The 16,724-nt window shown below is 37.7% G+C and overlaps 1 protein-coding gene and 1 pseudogene across 1 annotated transcript; both read right to left on the reverse strand.

Moving 5' to 3' along the window:
• Window positions 1-5,762: 5,762 nt before the first annotated feature.
• Window positions 5,763-9,045, reverse strand: LOC132012425 (olfactory receptor 2D3-like; annotated as a pseudogene).
• A 5,729-nt stretch (window positions 9,046-14,774) lies between these two features.
• Window positions 14,775-16,003, reverse strand: LOC132023450 (L-lactate dehydrogenase B chain-like). The gene has a single exon (XM_059409134.1). It carries the CDS (start codon window positions 15,892-15,894, stop codon window positions 14,989-14,991), a length of 906 nt encoding a protein of 301 aa, XP_059265117.1. The 5' UTR covers window positions 15,895-16,003; the 3' UTR covers window positions 14,775-14,988.
• Between the last annotated feature and the right edge of the window lie 721 nt (window positions 16,004-16,724).

Here is a 16,724-nt window from a genome sequence, read left to right on the forward strand (position 1 = left end):
TGTTGATGTGTTTCTTTGATTTTGTTATTAATTGGTTTATATAGTTGGCTGCTCCCACGTTGGGGGCATAGATATTTGAAATTGTTAAATCTTCTTGTTGAACAGACCCTTTGAGTATGATATAGTTTCCTTCCTCATCTCTTATTATCTCAGTTTGTTTTAAACTCACTAAATTCCCATATTACTCCTTCTAAGCTTTGTCTGTTCCATATTAACATAAATAATTTATTTTTCCTTCTGATCTCTGGGTTAATCTTGTAGCATACTACACTAACATATAAGTCCAGAAGGGCAGGAAGTAGGCCTGTTTTGTTCCCAATCATATTTCAAGCTTCTAGCAGAGTAACTGTATGGGATTGGTACCCAATCAATGTTTCCTAAATATGAATGGAAGTGTCCACCAAAGGTCCTCTCAAATCCCAACTAAAACATATATGAAAAACTGTCTTCTCAGGTCCTCAGTCCATTTTTTAATCAGAGGGTTGTTTGGTTGTGTGTTTTTTCTTTTTTGGTATTGAGCTGTATAAGTTCTTTATATATTTTTTGATATTAACACACCTGTTGAATATATCATTTGGAGTAATCTTCTCCCATTCACTAGGCTGCCTTTTGTTTTGTTGATGGTTTCTGCCATGGTAAAGAAGCTTTTTTTTCGGTGTAATCCCAGTAGATTATTTTTGCTTTTGTTTCCCTTTCCTGAAGAGACATATCCATAAGTATATTTCTAAGGCTTATGTTTCTTTTAGGAGTTTTGTGGTCAGGTCTCACATTTAGGTTCCTAATCCATTTGAGTATATTTCTGTGTTCAGTGTAAGAAAGTGGTCTGGTTTCATTCTTTTGCATCTAGCTGTCTAGTTTTCCTAGAACCATTAAATGAAAAGACTGTCTTTTCCCCCATTGTATGTTCATACCTCTTTTGTTATAGATTAATCAGGTGAGTTTATTTCTGGGCTCTCTATTCTGTTTCATTGACCTGTATGTCTATTTTGGGGCCAAAGTTATACTGCTCATGTTACTATGACTTTGCAGTATATCTTGAAACCAAGGATTGTGATAATTCCAGCATTGCATGACATTTTTCCAAAGTAGACATAGAGCCAACAGACACATGAAAAGATGGTCAATATCACAAATTATCAGGGCAATGCAATTCAAAACCACAAAAAGATATCACCTCACACTAATCAGAATGGCTAGTATCAAGACAATAATAAATAACAAGTATTCGTGAGGATGTGGAGAAAAGGGAACCCTCATACACTATTGGTGGGAATGTAAAATGGGTGCAACCACTATGGAAAACAATATGGAGTTTTCTCAAAAAACTAAAAATAGAAATAGCATGTGATCCAGTAATTCCAGTAAGGGTATTTACCCAAATAAATGAAAACACTAACTTGGAAAGACATGTATGTCCATTGTTTACTAAAACATTATTTACAAGAGCTAAGATAATGGAATAAACCCGTGTCCATCCATAGATGAATGGATACAAATGATTTAGCATGTATATATGCCATAAAAAAGAATGATATCTTGTCATTTCCAACAAAATGGATGGACCTAGAGAGTACTGTGTTAAGTGAAATACGTCAGACAGAGAAAGACAAATACTGCATGATTTCACTTGCTTGTGGAATCTAAAAAGCAAAACAGATGAACAAACAAACTAAAAAATAGACCCATAAATACAGAAAACAAACTTGATGATTGCCAGAGGAGAAGGGAGTTGGGGGATGGGAACATAAGTGAAGGGAATTAAGAGGTACAAACTTTCCTTTGTAAAGTAAACAAGTCAGGGAGATGGAAAGTATAGCATTAGAGACATAATCAATAATATTTTAGTAACATTGTATGGTAATGGATGGTGACTATATTTATTGTGGTGAGTACAGAATAATGTATAAAATTGTGGAATCACTATGCTTATACTCAAAACTAATATAACAACATGTGTTGGAGCAGATGTGGAGAAAGGGGAACCCTCTTACTCTGCTGGTGGGAATGCAAGTTGGTGCAGCCTTTTTGGAGAACAGTGTGGAGATTCCTCAAGAAATTAAAAATACAATTTCCCTATGACCCTACCATTGTACTACTGGGTATTTACCCCAATGATTCAGATGTAGTGAAAAGAAGGGCCATCTGTACTGCAATATTTATAGCAGCAATGGCCATGGTCGCCTAACTGTGGAAAGAACCAAGATGCCCTTCAACGGATGAATGGATAAGGAAGATGTGGTCCATCTACACTATGGAGTATTATGCCTCCATCAGAAAGGATGAATACCCAACTTTTGTAGCAACATCGATGGAACTGGAAGAGATTATGCTGAGTGAAATAAGTCAAGCAGAGAGAGTCAATTATCATATGGTTTCACTTATTTGTGGAGCATAACAAATAGAGTGGAGGACATGGGGAGTTAGAATGGAGAAGGGAGTTGGGGGAAATTGGAAGAGGAGGTGAACCATGAGAGACTATGGACTCTGAAAAACAATCTGAGGGTTTTGAAGGGGCGGGCGGTGGGAGGTCGGGGTACCAGGTGGTGGGTGTTATAGAGGGCACGGATTGCATGGAGCACTGGGTGTGGTGAAAAAATAATGATACTGTTATGCTGAAAATAAATAAGTTTTAAAAAATTAAAAAAAAAATAAAAATAAAATTTTAAATAATAATAAATAGTGACAATTATCTATAATCCAATTTCACAATCTCTACATAGTATCTTTACCTTCTGTAATTGTTGTTAGATTAAATATTTGGTCTGGAAATCAGTAAGTCAGTAAACAAATAACAAATAAAATATCTATGAAGAGAAAAGTATTTTATAAACTGACTTTGGGTCAGGAAAATCTAGAGATATGAAAAGTTATAGGTCAAGGTTTAGACAAAATGTCCACCAACTCTATAATTTAACAAAGGGTATATATATAAAAAACAAGTTTTTTTTCAAATTTGCAAATTTAAAATTTGACATACCCAAAGAATTTAGACTGAGTTGTATTTATGTCTAATTCCAGAATAAAGAGACTCTCCAGACCATAAAATAGAAAAATATCATCCAGTGGTACGGAAGCTAGTCCCAGTCAGAGCTTTCCACAGTTTTTACCTCCTCTTCTACCTCCTTCACTCAAATAACCAGAGGACACAGTTTTCAATTAACATCAAAGAACTGGGCAGATAGCATGCATCCGAGACAATTTGTAGCAAGAAAAACATAATTAGAAACAATGAGTGTGTCTCGGTTTAGAGTCCCTCAGAAGTTGATCCTGAGCAAGGACTTGAATGAAAAAGAGTTTATTTAGGAAGTTATTTCAGCAAAAATTAGTAGGATGGGGAGGAGAAACAGAAAAGCAAAAGAGCAAATAAAGGTTGTATCATTAAGCAAGTCACTGTGGGCGACTGGATCTTAATCCTCCTGGGCAACTCTGAGAAAGAGAGTAGAACATGTATCTCAGAGACATCACACCTAGGGTGTGAGGGACCTGGGGTATTTGTACACCAGCTTTCATCAGTCATCAATTAAGTTCTGGTTGCTGCAGGGGCATTAATTCCCTGGGCCATTCTGGCCTTCTGGGCATGTGAGCAAAACTGATCATATCAGGCAAAGAAAGTTTGTATGCAAAATATGTGGATAGTGGCTCTTGGAAGTCAAGCTGCCCTGAAATGATAAGGGTCAAAAGATTATGTGGAAGGCATTGCCCTAAGTGTTATATTATAAGACAGCAATATTTAATATAAAGAAGTGCTCATGATATGAGGAAGTTGAGAGGCAAAGTGGGGGTTTTAGGGGATAGGGAAGAAAAAAATGAAATAAGATGGAATAGAGAGGGAGACAAACCATTAGAGACTCTTTCTCATAAAACAAACTGAGGGTTGCTGGGGTAGGGATGTGGGGAGGGTGGTGGGGTTATGGACAGTGGGGAAGGTATGTGCTATGGTGAGTGCTGTGAAGTGTGTAAACCTGGCAATTCACAGACCTGTACCCTGGGGCTAATAATACATTATATGTTATTAAAAATTTAAAAAAAGATAAAGGAGTGCTCAGAGTTATAGTCATAAATTTACTAGAATGTACAAAATGATGAAGATATTTTTTAATTTATTTTTTATTTATTTTCAGCATAACAGTATTCATTATTTTTGCACCACACCTAGGGCTCCATGCAATCTGTGCCCTCTATAATACCCACCACCTGGTACCCTGACCTCCCCACCCCGCCCCTTCAAAACCCTCAGATTGTTTTGCAGAGTCCATTTAAAAAATGGTTGAATGATAACTCTAATGGAGAATAAATAAATATAATATAGTATATTATTTTTAAATTGTACTACTTGACCGAATTTCCTAGAATTTCAGGTAGATATTGCATCTCCACTATTGTAGTGGAATAGAAATATTATTTGAATTCCAAAGATAAGACAGTATTTTCCATGTACCTCCAAATTCTAAACATGAGAGAGGACTTCCATGGAAGTGATCAAAAGAGAATTTATAGGCATTAAGCCCTAAACCCTTTCATGGTATAAAAGAGAGATAGTCAAAAGGTGGTGGAGAGGAATATCCTGAAGATATGTTTCAAGGGAGTCATTTACTCCTTCTTCCATGAGAAAATAAGGTGCTTCCCCTTACCTTAAGTGAAAACAGTTTCAAAGGTACTCCAGGAAAACTTCATGTGTCTTATCTGGAATTTGACTAATGTTAGAACAAGTACCTTCTTCACAAATAAAAAATCTAAAGGTCAATTATGGACTCACATAGTCTTCTTAGTTGAAGAGAAGACACTGCATTCCACATCCCAGAATTGAACAAAATAGGATCAAGCATGTCTCCAATTAGCCGTATGTGAATCCTATGGAGAAGAATTAGCCAAGACTCTTTGTAAAGGTGACTCAGGCCAATAGAACTACCTGGTAGGTTTAGGTGACCTAAGAGAGGGGTAAACTATTAAGGGAGAGTCATATGTAACCAACTAAAAGAGTTAGGGCCTTTAAAGAGATGATTAAGTTAAAATTGGTCATTATGATGTTCCCTAGTCTAATCTGAGTGGTATCCTTATAAGAAATGGAAATTAAAGACACACAAAGGGACGCCTGGGTGGTTCAGTTGGTTGGACGACTGCCTTCGGCTCAGGTCATGATCCCGGAATCCCAGGATCAAGTCCCGCATCAGGCATCCAGCTCCATGGGGAGTCTGCTTCTCCCTCTGACTTTCTCCTCACTCATGGTCTTTCTCACTGTCCCAGAAGACCCCCTTATGTCTGAACTAAACTCTGGCTTCTTAACCAGCAGAACCACAGTAAGCTCACAGGTGACTGTATAACAACTTGGGGGCCCTATGTCATTTAGCGGGTGAAGGATGCTAGCAATATATTCAGGAAGGTTAATCAAAATTTTTTTCTTGGTCCAACATTTCAAGGGTGATTTTATTCTCCATTGACATATTTCCCTCACAGAAAAACTGAAGAAAGAGTGCATAAGACAACAAAAAAGTGCACCTCCTCTCAGGACAGAACACAGCTCTCTCTTGTCCCAGAGGTAATGAAATCTTCTAAGAAAGGCATGAAGGTTTATACATATTGTGATGTCCTGGACACAACACTTGCACAAAATAGGCATTTAATGAATACTTGTGGAAAAGAAAATCAACTGAGGCATATAAAGTTAGGGAAAGAAAGAATGAGAATAGTAGAGGTATTGTTGTCGATCACAATCTTCCAAGCGCTTAAGAAAAATGTCAGAAATCACTACCTCTGAAGGTAGATTATCTTCTAACCAGGTTCCTGAGGGCTCCCTTCCCTTCCTTGTTACTCAGGCTGCAATGATGGGGTTCAACATGGAAGTCATAACTGAATAGAACACAGAGATGACCTGATCCTTTTTACTCATTGTCTTGGAATTGGGTCTCTTGTAGGCAAATTATTCCAGAGCCATAGTAGAGAACCACAACAGTGAGATGGGAGCTACAGGTAGAGAAGACCTTGAGCTTCCCTTCCCCTAACTGCATCTGAATCACTGTGGAGATATTATGCCAGTAGGAGACAAGGATGAGGGAGAGATATGCAAACAGGATAATCACACCCATTGAAAAGAGGGCCATCTCAGCCTTGTATGTGTCTCCTGAAGCCAGCTTCAGGAGTGCAGGAGGTTCACATATTCTGTCCCTGGTAGGGAAGACACAGTGTAAAGGCACTATCCACTGAACATACAAATGCTCCACTGATCCAAGACACTATGACCAACTGGACACAAACCCTCTGGGTCATGACTGTGGAATAATGCAGGGGCTTGAAGATAGCCACATAGTGGTCATAAGACATCACTGCCAGAAGTGCACATTCTGTACACCCTGCGAGAAGGAAGACAATTATCTGTAGTGAGCATCCAGCAAAGGAAATGGTTTTCCTTTTTAGAAGGAAGTGGACCAACATCCTAGGAACAATGCTTGTAGAGAAACAGAGGTCAGCAAAGGACAAGTTTTTTTTTTCTTTTTCTTTTTATTTATTTAATTAATTAATTTCAATAAACATATAACATATTTTTATCCCCAGGGGTACAGGTCTGTGACTCGCCAAGTTTACACATTTCACAGCACTCATCATAACACATACCCTCCCCAATGTCCATATCCCCACCACTTTCTCCCATCCTGCCTCCCCCCAGCAACCCTCAGTCTGTTTTTTGAGATTGAGTCTTTTATAGTTTGTCTCCCTCCCAATCCCATCTCTTTAATTTTTTCTCCTTTCCTACCCCCCAACCCCCTCACATTGCATCTCCACTTCCTCATATCAGGGAGATCATATGATAGTTGTCTTTCTCTGATTGGCTTATTTCGCTAAGCATAATACCCTCCAGTTCCATCCATGCCATCGCAAATGGCAAGATTTCATTTCTTTTGATGGCTGCATAGTATTCCATTGTGTATGTATATCACATCTTCTTTATCCATTCGTCTGTTGATGGACATCTAGATTATTTCCATAGTTTAGCTATTATGCACATTTCTGCTATAAACATTTGGGTGCACGTGCCCCTTCGGAGGACCCTGTTTGTATCTTTAGGATATATACCCAGTAGTGCAATTGCTGGGTTATAGGGTAGGCCTATTTTCAGTTTTTTGAGGAGCTTCCACACTGTTTTCCAGAGTGGTTGCACAAGCTTGCATTCCCACCAACAGTGCAGGAGGGTTCCCCTTTCTCCGCATCCTTGCCAGCATCTGTCATTTCTTAATTTGTTAATTTTACCCATTCTGACTGGTGTGAGGTGGTATCTCATTGTGGTTTTGATTTGTATTTTCCTGATGCCAAGTGATGTGGAGCATTTTTTCATGTGTCTGTTGGCCATCTGGATATCTTCTTTGCAGAAATGTCTGTTCATGTCTTCTGCCCATTTCTTTGATTGGATTATTTGTTCTTTGGGTGTTGAGTTTGCTAAGCTCTTTATAGATTTTGGATACTACCTCTTTATCTGATATGTTGTTTGCAAATATCTTCTCCCATTCTGTCAGTTGTCTTTTGGTTTTGTTCACAGTTTCCTTTGCTGTGCAAAAGCTTTTGATCTTGATGAAATCCCTATAAGTCATTTTTGCCCTTGCTTCTGTTGTCTTTGGCGATGTTCCTAGGAAGAAGTTGCTGCAGTTGAGGTCAAAGAGCTTGCTGCCTGGGTTCTCCTCAAGGATTTTGATGGATTCCTTTCTCACATTGAGGTCCTTCATCCATTTTGAGTCTATTTTTGTATGTGGTGTAAGGAAATGGTCCAATTTCATTTTTCTGCATGTGGCTGTCCAATTTTCCCAACACCATTTGTTGAAGAGGCTGTCTTTTTTCCATTGGACATTCTTTCCTGCTTTGTCGAAGATTAGTTGACCATAGAGTTGAGAGTCCATTTCTGGGCTCTCTATTCTGTTCCATTGATTTATGTGTCTGTTTTTGTGCCAGTACCATACTATGTCGATGATGACAGCTTTGTAATAGAGCTTGAAGTCTGGAATTGTGTACCACCAACTTTGGCTTTCTTTTTCAATATTCCTTTGGCTATTCGAGGTATTTTCTGGTTCCATATAAATTTTAGGATGGTTTGCTCTATTTCTTTGAAAAAAATGGATGGGATTTTGGTAGTAATTGCATTAAATGTGTAGATTGCTTTAGGTAGCATAGACATTTTCACAATATTTGTTCTTCCAATCCAGGAGCATGGAACATTTTTCTATTTCTTTGTGTCTTCCTCAATTTCTTTCATGATTACTTTATAGTTTTCTGAGTATAGATTCTGTGCCTCTTTGGTTAGGTTTATTCCTAGGTATCCTATGGTTTTGGGTGCAATTGTAAATGGGACTGACTCCTTAATTTCTCTTTCTTCTGTCTTGTTGTTTGTGTGAAGAAATACAACTGATTTCTGTGCATTGATTTTATATCCTGACACTTTACTGAATTCCTGTACAAGTTCTAGCATTTTTGGAGTGGAGACTTTTGGGTTTTCCACATATAGTATCATATCATCTGCAAAAAGTGATAGTTTGAATTCTTCTTTGCTGATTTGGATGACTTTAATTTCTTTTTGTTGTCTGATTGGTGAGGCTAGGACTTCTAGTACTATATTGAACAGCAGTGGTGATAACTGACATCCTTGCCATTTTCCTGACCTTAGCAGAAAAGCTTTCAGTTTTTCTCCATTGAGAATGATATTTGCAGTGGGTTTTTCATAGATTTCTTTGATAATATTGAGGTATGTGCCCTCTATCCCTACACTTTGAAGAGTTTTGATCAGGAAGTGATGCTGCACTTTGTCAAATGCTTTTTCAGCATCTATTGAGAGTATCATATGGTTCTCATTCTTTCTTTTATTAATGTATTATATCACATTGATAGATTTGCAGATGTTGAACCAACCTTGCAGCCCTGGAATAAATCCCACTTGGTCTTGGTGAATAATCCTCTTTTTTAAATTTATTTTTTATTTTCAGCATAACAATATTCATTATTTTTGCACCACTCCATGCAATCCGTGCCCTTCTATAATACCCACCACCTGGTACCCAGACCTCCCATCACCCGCCCCTTCAAAACCCTCAGATTGTTTTTCAGAGTCCATAGTCTCTCATGGTTCACCTCCCCTTCGAATTTCCCCCAACTCCATTCTCCTCTCTAACTCCCCATGTCCTCCATGCTATTTGTTAATGTACTGTTGGATCCTATTGGCCAGTATTTTGGTGAGAATTTTTGCATCTGTGTTCATCAAGAAGATTGGTCTGTAATTCCACAGAAGAAGACGTAAGTGGAATGAATGACAGAGTTAGGATTTGTAATGTAAGTCAAAGTCTCATGGTATTACACAGAAAAGAAACAAATATGCTATCTTTCTGTAGTGTGGAATCAAGGAACAGGTGGTTTAAGCAGAATCAATGCAAATATCTGCAACATCTTAATATTCCTCAAAGTTAGTTTGTTGTTCTTCCTTCTTTATTTATGTGTTATTCTTTAAGGATCTCATTTAAGTTCCTTGGCCAAACTATCAGTTATATCTAGCCTACCTTGAAAGTTATCTGACAACTAAACTAAAAGGCAACCTACAGAATGGTAAACGATATTTGAAAATACCATATCTCATAAAGGACTAGTATCCAAGATATGTAAAGAACATATGGAACTCAACACCCAAAAAGCAAATAATCCAGTCAAGAAATGGGTGGAAGATGTGAACAAATGCTTCTCCAAAGAAGACATACAAATAGAAAACAGACACATAAAAAAATGCTCAACATCACATGTCATCAGGGAAATACAAATCAAAACATCAATGAGATACCATCTTACATCAGCCAGAATGGCTAAAATTAATAAGACAGGAAATAAAAATTGGTGTTCAGGATGTGGAAAAAGAATTAGCCAAGACTAACCCTCTTACACTGGGTGGGAATGCAAGCTGGTACAGCCACTCTGGAAAACAGTATGGAGGTTACTCAAGAAGTTAAAACTAGAACTGCCCCATGACCCAGCAATTGCACTACTGGGTATTTACACCAAAGATACAGGTGTAGTGATATGATGGGTCACATGCACCACAATGTTCATAACAGCAATGTCCATAATAGTCAAACTGTGGAAGGAGCCAAGATGTCCTTCAATAGATGAATGGATAAATAAGATATGGTCCCTATATACAATGGAATATTACTCAGTTACCAGAAAGGATGAATATTCACCATTTGCACTGATGTGGAAGGAACTAAGTGAAATTACACTAAGTGATTACACTAAGTGAAATTAATCAAACAGAGAAATACAATTATCATACAGTTTCACTCATTTGTAGAATATAAGAAACAGTGCTGAGAAGAAATCAGAGGGTAAAAAAAACATGAGAGACTCTTAACTATGGAAAACAAACTGAGGGTTGCATCAGAAGGGGATGTGGGTGGGGGGTGTGATAACTAGGTGATGGGCAGTAAGGATGGCATGTGATGTGATAAGCATTAGGTGTTATATGCAATTGATGGTTGAACATTTCATCTGAAACTAATGATGCACTATATGTTGGCTAATTGTAGATACTTTTTTTAAAAAAAGGAGAAAAAAGTTATCAGACAACTGATCACTATTTCTAAGCTTGAATCCTACATTTTCATTTTTTTCTGGATATTTTATTCAATATTTTATTTAAACTTTAGTTAATTAACATATATGGTAAAATTGGCTTCAGGTGTAGAATTATGTGATTCATTACTTACATATAACACACAGAGCTCATCACAAGTGCTCTTCTTTTTTTTTTTTAATGGCAATTGCTTTTTTTAATTTATTTTTTATTTATTTTCTGCATAACAGTATTCATTATTTTTGCTCATCACCCATTTAGCCCATCCCCTGATTACCTCCCTCCATCCACTCTCGGTTTGTTCTCTATGGTTAAGAGTCTCATATGGTTTACTTTCCTCTCTCTCTTTTTTCTCCCCTTTCCCTATGTTCATCTGCTTTTTTTTTTCTTAAACTCCACATATGAGTGAAATCATATAGTATTTGTCTTTCTCTGATTGACTGATTTTGCTTAGCATAATACTCCCTGCCTCCGTCCACATCACTGCAATATTTGTGATAGAACACTTAGCTTATGTCTCAAAGTGGACTAATTTAGTTAATTTTACTCCACAAATAATTTTTAACTATAGGGACCTCATTCCTGGAAATACCACTGCCATTTTCCCTAAACATCATGACCTAAAAATAGAAAATCAGCTTTGACTTCTTTTATCCTCCTTGTTTTCTCAGGATGATCACTCATCAAGTTCATTTTTTCAATCATCTTTCATATCTCTATATTTTCACTGCCATTGTCATTCTTGCTAGTCTAGTATGTCATTCAATTCTGTTTGTATTATTATCACAATACCTTTCTAATTTTTTCATACCCTAGAATCAAATACATCTTGTATTCTACTAACTGATGAATTTTCCAAAGTAAATTGGTTTCATATATCCATTAAATAAATTCCAAATTCTCTAGATGAGCATTTAAAGCCTACTACATCCTTACCCCACTGTCCTTCCTATTTCTTTTTTTTTAAAAGATTTTATTTATTAATTGTTCAGAGAGAGAGCAAGGGTACAAGCAGAGGGAGCCGCAGGTTCTCCGCAAAGCATGCAGGACTTGATCTAAGAACCCTGGGATGACTTGAGTGGAAGGCAGACATTTCACTTACTGAGTGACCCAGGCATTCTTCTCCTTTCTGTTTCTTCCTTAGAAGTGTCTTTATTTCAGTGAAATCAAGTGTTAATGAACCATTGATATTAGATTCTAAGAGCTTGGTAAAGTAAAAAAACAAAAGAAAACAAAACAAAAACAAAAAAACAGATAACAAGAATATATCGTATGATAGAGAACAGCTTAAAAATTATAAGAGAATATCATGTGCTCACTTAGAAAAAAAATGTTGAATTTCTAGAGGCAAAAACCAATTTTTTTTTAATTTCTTTTCAGCGTAACACTATTCATTGTTTTTGCACCACACCCAGTGCTCCATGCAATCCATGCCCTCTCTAATACCCACCACCTGGTTCCTCCGACTTCCCACCCCCCCCGCCCCTTCAAAACCCTCAGATCATTTTTCAGAGTCCATAGTCTCTCATAGTACACCTCCCCTTCCAATTTCCAAAAACAAGTTTTTAAAAATTCTGAGTTACCAATTAAAAAAAAAAAGCAGAAATATAAAGAGACTGAAAACCATAAGAAATATGAGAGACTATGGACTCTGAAAAACAATTTGAGGGTTTTGAAGGGGTGGGGGGTGGGAGGTCGGGGTACCAGGTGGTGGGTATTATAGAGGGCACGGATTGTATGGAGCACTGGGTGTGGTGCAAAAATAATGAATACTTATGCTGAAAATAAAAAATAAATAAAAATTTTTTAAAAAGAAATACTATATTGTTTTTTTTTTTTAATTTATAAAGATCTGGCACATATGGTTTTACAGATGTATACCATATAAACATCAAGGAATGGTTAACTCTTAACATTTAAATTACAGCATGGGATAAGAAACATCATTTTGACAGTTTCAAGTAACAAAAACCCATCTCAAACTATTTAAAAATACATTTATTGCTATTGTAATTGATAAGGGCTGAATTCAGAATATGATTTATCCAACGGTTTAACATAGAAGAAATCTGGGGTTTTTTCCTTTCTTTTTTCATTTTAAATTTATTTTTCTAGGTGCCACACTTATCTTGAGAAAGTCTCCACTTATTATCCTAAGATGATGACAAAAATCTTCCAGGGTTACTGCCCCACTCAAATATAAAAGGAGAGACAGAACATATTTGACCAAGATTTCTGCCAAAATTTCTGATATTCAGCCTGATTGGGACATATCATTTTAGCAATGAAGGTCAGGGAAGGAGGAATTAATTCAGTCTAGGTCAAGTCCTGGCAACTAGTATGGAGTTATGTGTACTGACTACCAAGGCAATAGGCCACAAACAGACCTCTCTTTAATGTTTTCTTCCCCCTTATCCTTTGTATATGCCTTAAAGAAAATAAACTATCTCATAATGTTGCCACCCCTCAAGGTGTTTAGGGATAAAGAAAAGATAAGGGGTGGGTTTCAGGGATGCTGACAATTTTCTTTTTCTTAAGATGGGTGTTGACCACATGGCTATACTTAGGATGTGAAAATTCATTGAACGGTACACCTATAATTAGTGTATTTCTCGGCAGATATGTTATGCTTTAATATAAAAGTTTAGTTTAAAATAGAATATTTGGCAAGTAAAATTATGTTGTCTCAGAAAAGAGCACTCTTTTAAGATAATTGATCCACAATAAATTATCTAAATGAATTAATTGTAATTTATTCCAGATTTTATGTTATATTATATTATTTATTTTTTTTCATTTATTTATTTTCAGCATAACAGTATCATTATTTTTCACCACACCCAGTGCTATATGCAATCTGTGTTCTGTATAATACTCAACACCTTGTACACGACCTCCCACACCCTCACAACTTCAAACCCCTCAGATTGTTTTTCAGAGTCCATTGTCTCTCATGATTCACCTCTCCTTTCAATTTACCCCATGCCCCTTCTCTCTAACTCCCCATGTCCTCCATGCTTTTTGTTATGCTCCACAAATAAGTGAAACCATATGATAATTAACTCTCTCTGCTTGACTTATTTCACTCAGCATAATCTCTTCCAGTCTCGTCCATGTTGCTACAAAAGATGGGTATTCATCCTTTCTGATGGAGGCATAATACTCCATAGTGTATATGGACCACATCTTCATACACATCTTCCTTATCCATTCATCCGTTGAAGGGCATCTTGGTTCTTTCCACAGTTTGGCGACTGTGGCCATTGCTGCTATAAACATTGGGGTACAGATGGCCCTTCTTTTCACGACATCTGTATCTTTGGGGTAAATACCCAGGAGTGCAATGGCAGGGTCATAGGGAAGTTCTATTTTTAATTTCTTGAGGAATCTCCACACTGTTCTCCAAAGAGGCTGCACCAACTTGCATTCCCACCAACAGTGGAAGAGGGTTCCCCTTTCTCCACATCTTATCCAACACATGTTGTTTCTTGTCTTGCTAATTTTGGCCATTCTAACTGGTGTAAGGTGATATCTCAATGTTTTAATTTGAATATCCCTGATGGCTAGTGATGATGAACATTTTTTCATGTGTCTGATAGCCATTTGTATGTCTTTATTGGAGAAGTGTCTGTCCATATCTTCTGCCCATTTTTTTATATGATTGTCTGTTTTGTGTGGGTTGAGTTTGAGGAGTACATTATAGATCCTGGATATCAACCTTTTGTCTGTACTTTCATTTGCAAATATCTTCTCCCATTCCGTGAGTTGCCTCCTTGTTTTCTTGACTGTTTCCTTTGCTGTACAGAAGCTTTTGATTTTGATGAAGTCCCAAAAGTTCATCTTCGCTTTTGTTTCCTTTGCCTTTGGAGACATATCTTGGAAGAAGTTGCTGTGGCTGATATCAAAGAGATTACTGCCTATGTTCTCCTCTAGGATTCTGATGGATGCCTGTCTCACGTTGAGGTCTTTTATCCATTTTGAGTTTATATTTGTGTACGGTGTAAGAGAATGGTCGAGTTTCATTCTTCTAAATATAGCTGCCCATTTTTCCCAGCACCGCTTATTGAAGAGACTGTCTTTTTTCCACTGTATATTTTTTCCTGTTTTGTTGAAGATTAATTGACCATAGAGTTGAGGGTCCATATCTGGGCTCTCTAATCTGTTCCACTGGTCTATGTGTCTGTTTTTTTTTTTTTTCACACTACAATAGTTAATTTTATTTGTTCAAGGGCTCATATTGCAAGCATTAAACCAAGCACGGGCTTTGATTCTGTGAGCCCAGATTCACATATTTAGGAAGATAAAAGCAAACTGCGATCCATGTATATGGATGAAAACTAACAGCTCACAGTTAATCACATTGCAGTTTTAAATTTCTACAGCCTAGAAGCCAGGAGTCACAGATCTTTTAGGTCCTTCTGGATGTCCCACAAGGTATCTGCACTTTTCTTGAGCTGAGCAACTTCATCATCTTTCAGCTTCTGGTTGATCACACTGGTTAAGCCCCGAGCGTTCAGGATACAAGGAAGGCTCAGGAAGACTTCGTTCTCAATGCCATACATCCCCTTCACCATTGTTGACACTGGATGAATCCTGGATAGATTTTTCAACATGGATTCAATGAGATCAGCCACACTTAATCCAATAGCCCAGTTGGTATATCCTTTTAGCTTGATGACTTCATAGGCACTTTCCACCACCATCTTATGCACTTCCTTCCAATTTTCACTGTCATTGTCTGTTCCCATATCTGGATTCAGTTCCTGAAGAGAAACGCCTGCCACATTCACTCCACTCCACACAGCCACACTTGAATCACCATGTTCTCCCAAAATCCATCCATGACAGCTGCTGGGATGAATGCCAAGTTTTTCAGCCATAAGATAGCGAAATCTTGCAGAATCCAGATTACACCCACTTCCGATCACACGGTGCTTGGGTAGTCCACTTAGTTTCCAGGTAACGTATGTGAGAATATCCACTGGGTTGGAAACCACAATTATGATACAATCAGGACTGTACTTGACTATCTGTGGAATAATGAATTTGAAGACATTAACATTCCTCTGCACCAGATTGAGCCAGCTCTCTCCCTCCTGCTGGCGGACTCCCGCAGTCACCACCACAATCTTAGAATTGGCAGTCACAGAGTAATCTTTATCTGCCACTATTTTAGGTGTCTGAAGAAATAAGCTTCCATGCTGCAGATCCATCATTTCTCCTTTGAGTTTATCTTCCAAAACATCCACAAGGGCAAGTTCATCAGCCAGGGACTTTCCCAGAATGCTGATGGCACAGGCCATACCAACTTGTCCAACACCCACTACAGTAATCTTATTGTCTGGGACGGCTGCATCTTCTTCTGCAACTGGTGCAATCAGTTTTTCCTTGAGTTGCCATTGTGCCCAGAGAGAACCCGCTTGGAGGAGCCGGCGCAGAAGACAATGTTCGCTGCGCGCGTCTCCTCCGGCGCAGGATCTCTATGTGTCTGTTTTTACGCCAGTACCATGCTGTCTTGGTGATCACAGCTTTGTAGTAAAGCTTGAAATCAGGTAACCTGATGCCCCCAGTTTTATTTTTGTTTTTCAACATTTCCTTAATGATTCGGGGTCTCTTCTGACTCCATGCAAATTTTTAGATTATTTGCCCAGCTCTTTGAAGAATACTGTTGGAATTTTGATGGGAATGGCATTAAAAGTATAGATTGCTCTAGGCAGTATAGACATTTTAACAATGTTTATTCTTCCGATCCAAGAGCATGGAATGGTCTTCCATCTTTTTCTATCTTCTTCAATTCCTTTCATGAGTGTTCTGTAGTTCCTTGAGTACAGATCCTTTACCTCTTTGGTTAGGTTTATTCCCAGGTACCTTATGGTTCTTGGTGCTATAGTAAATGGAATCGATTCTCTAATTTCCTTTTCTGTATTTTCATTGTTAGTGTATAAGAAAGCCACTGATTTCTGCACATTGACTTTGTATCCTGCCACGTTGCTGAATTGCTGTATGAGTTCTAGTAGTTTAGGGGTGGAGTCTTTTGGGTTTTCCATATAAAGAATCATGTCATATGCGAAGAGAGAGAGTTTGACTTCTTCATTGCCAATTTGGCTACCTTTTATTTCTCTTTGTTGTCTGA

The sequence above is a fragment of the Mustela nigripes genome, chromosome 1 (assembly GCF_022355385.1).
Source record: "Mustela nigripes isolate SB6536 chromosome 1, MUSNIG.SB6536, whole genome shotgun sequence".
Taxonomy (NCBI): Eukaryota; Metazoa; Chordata; class Mammalia; order Carnivora; family Mustelidae; genus Mustela; species Mustela nigripes.

Coding starts and splice junctions, on each gene's coding strand:
- LOC132023450 (XM_059409134.1), bottom strand. CDS start 15,894: ATGGCCTGTGCCATCAGCATTCTGGGAAAGTCCCTGGCTGATGAACTT.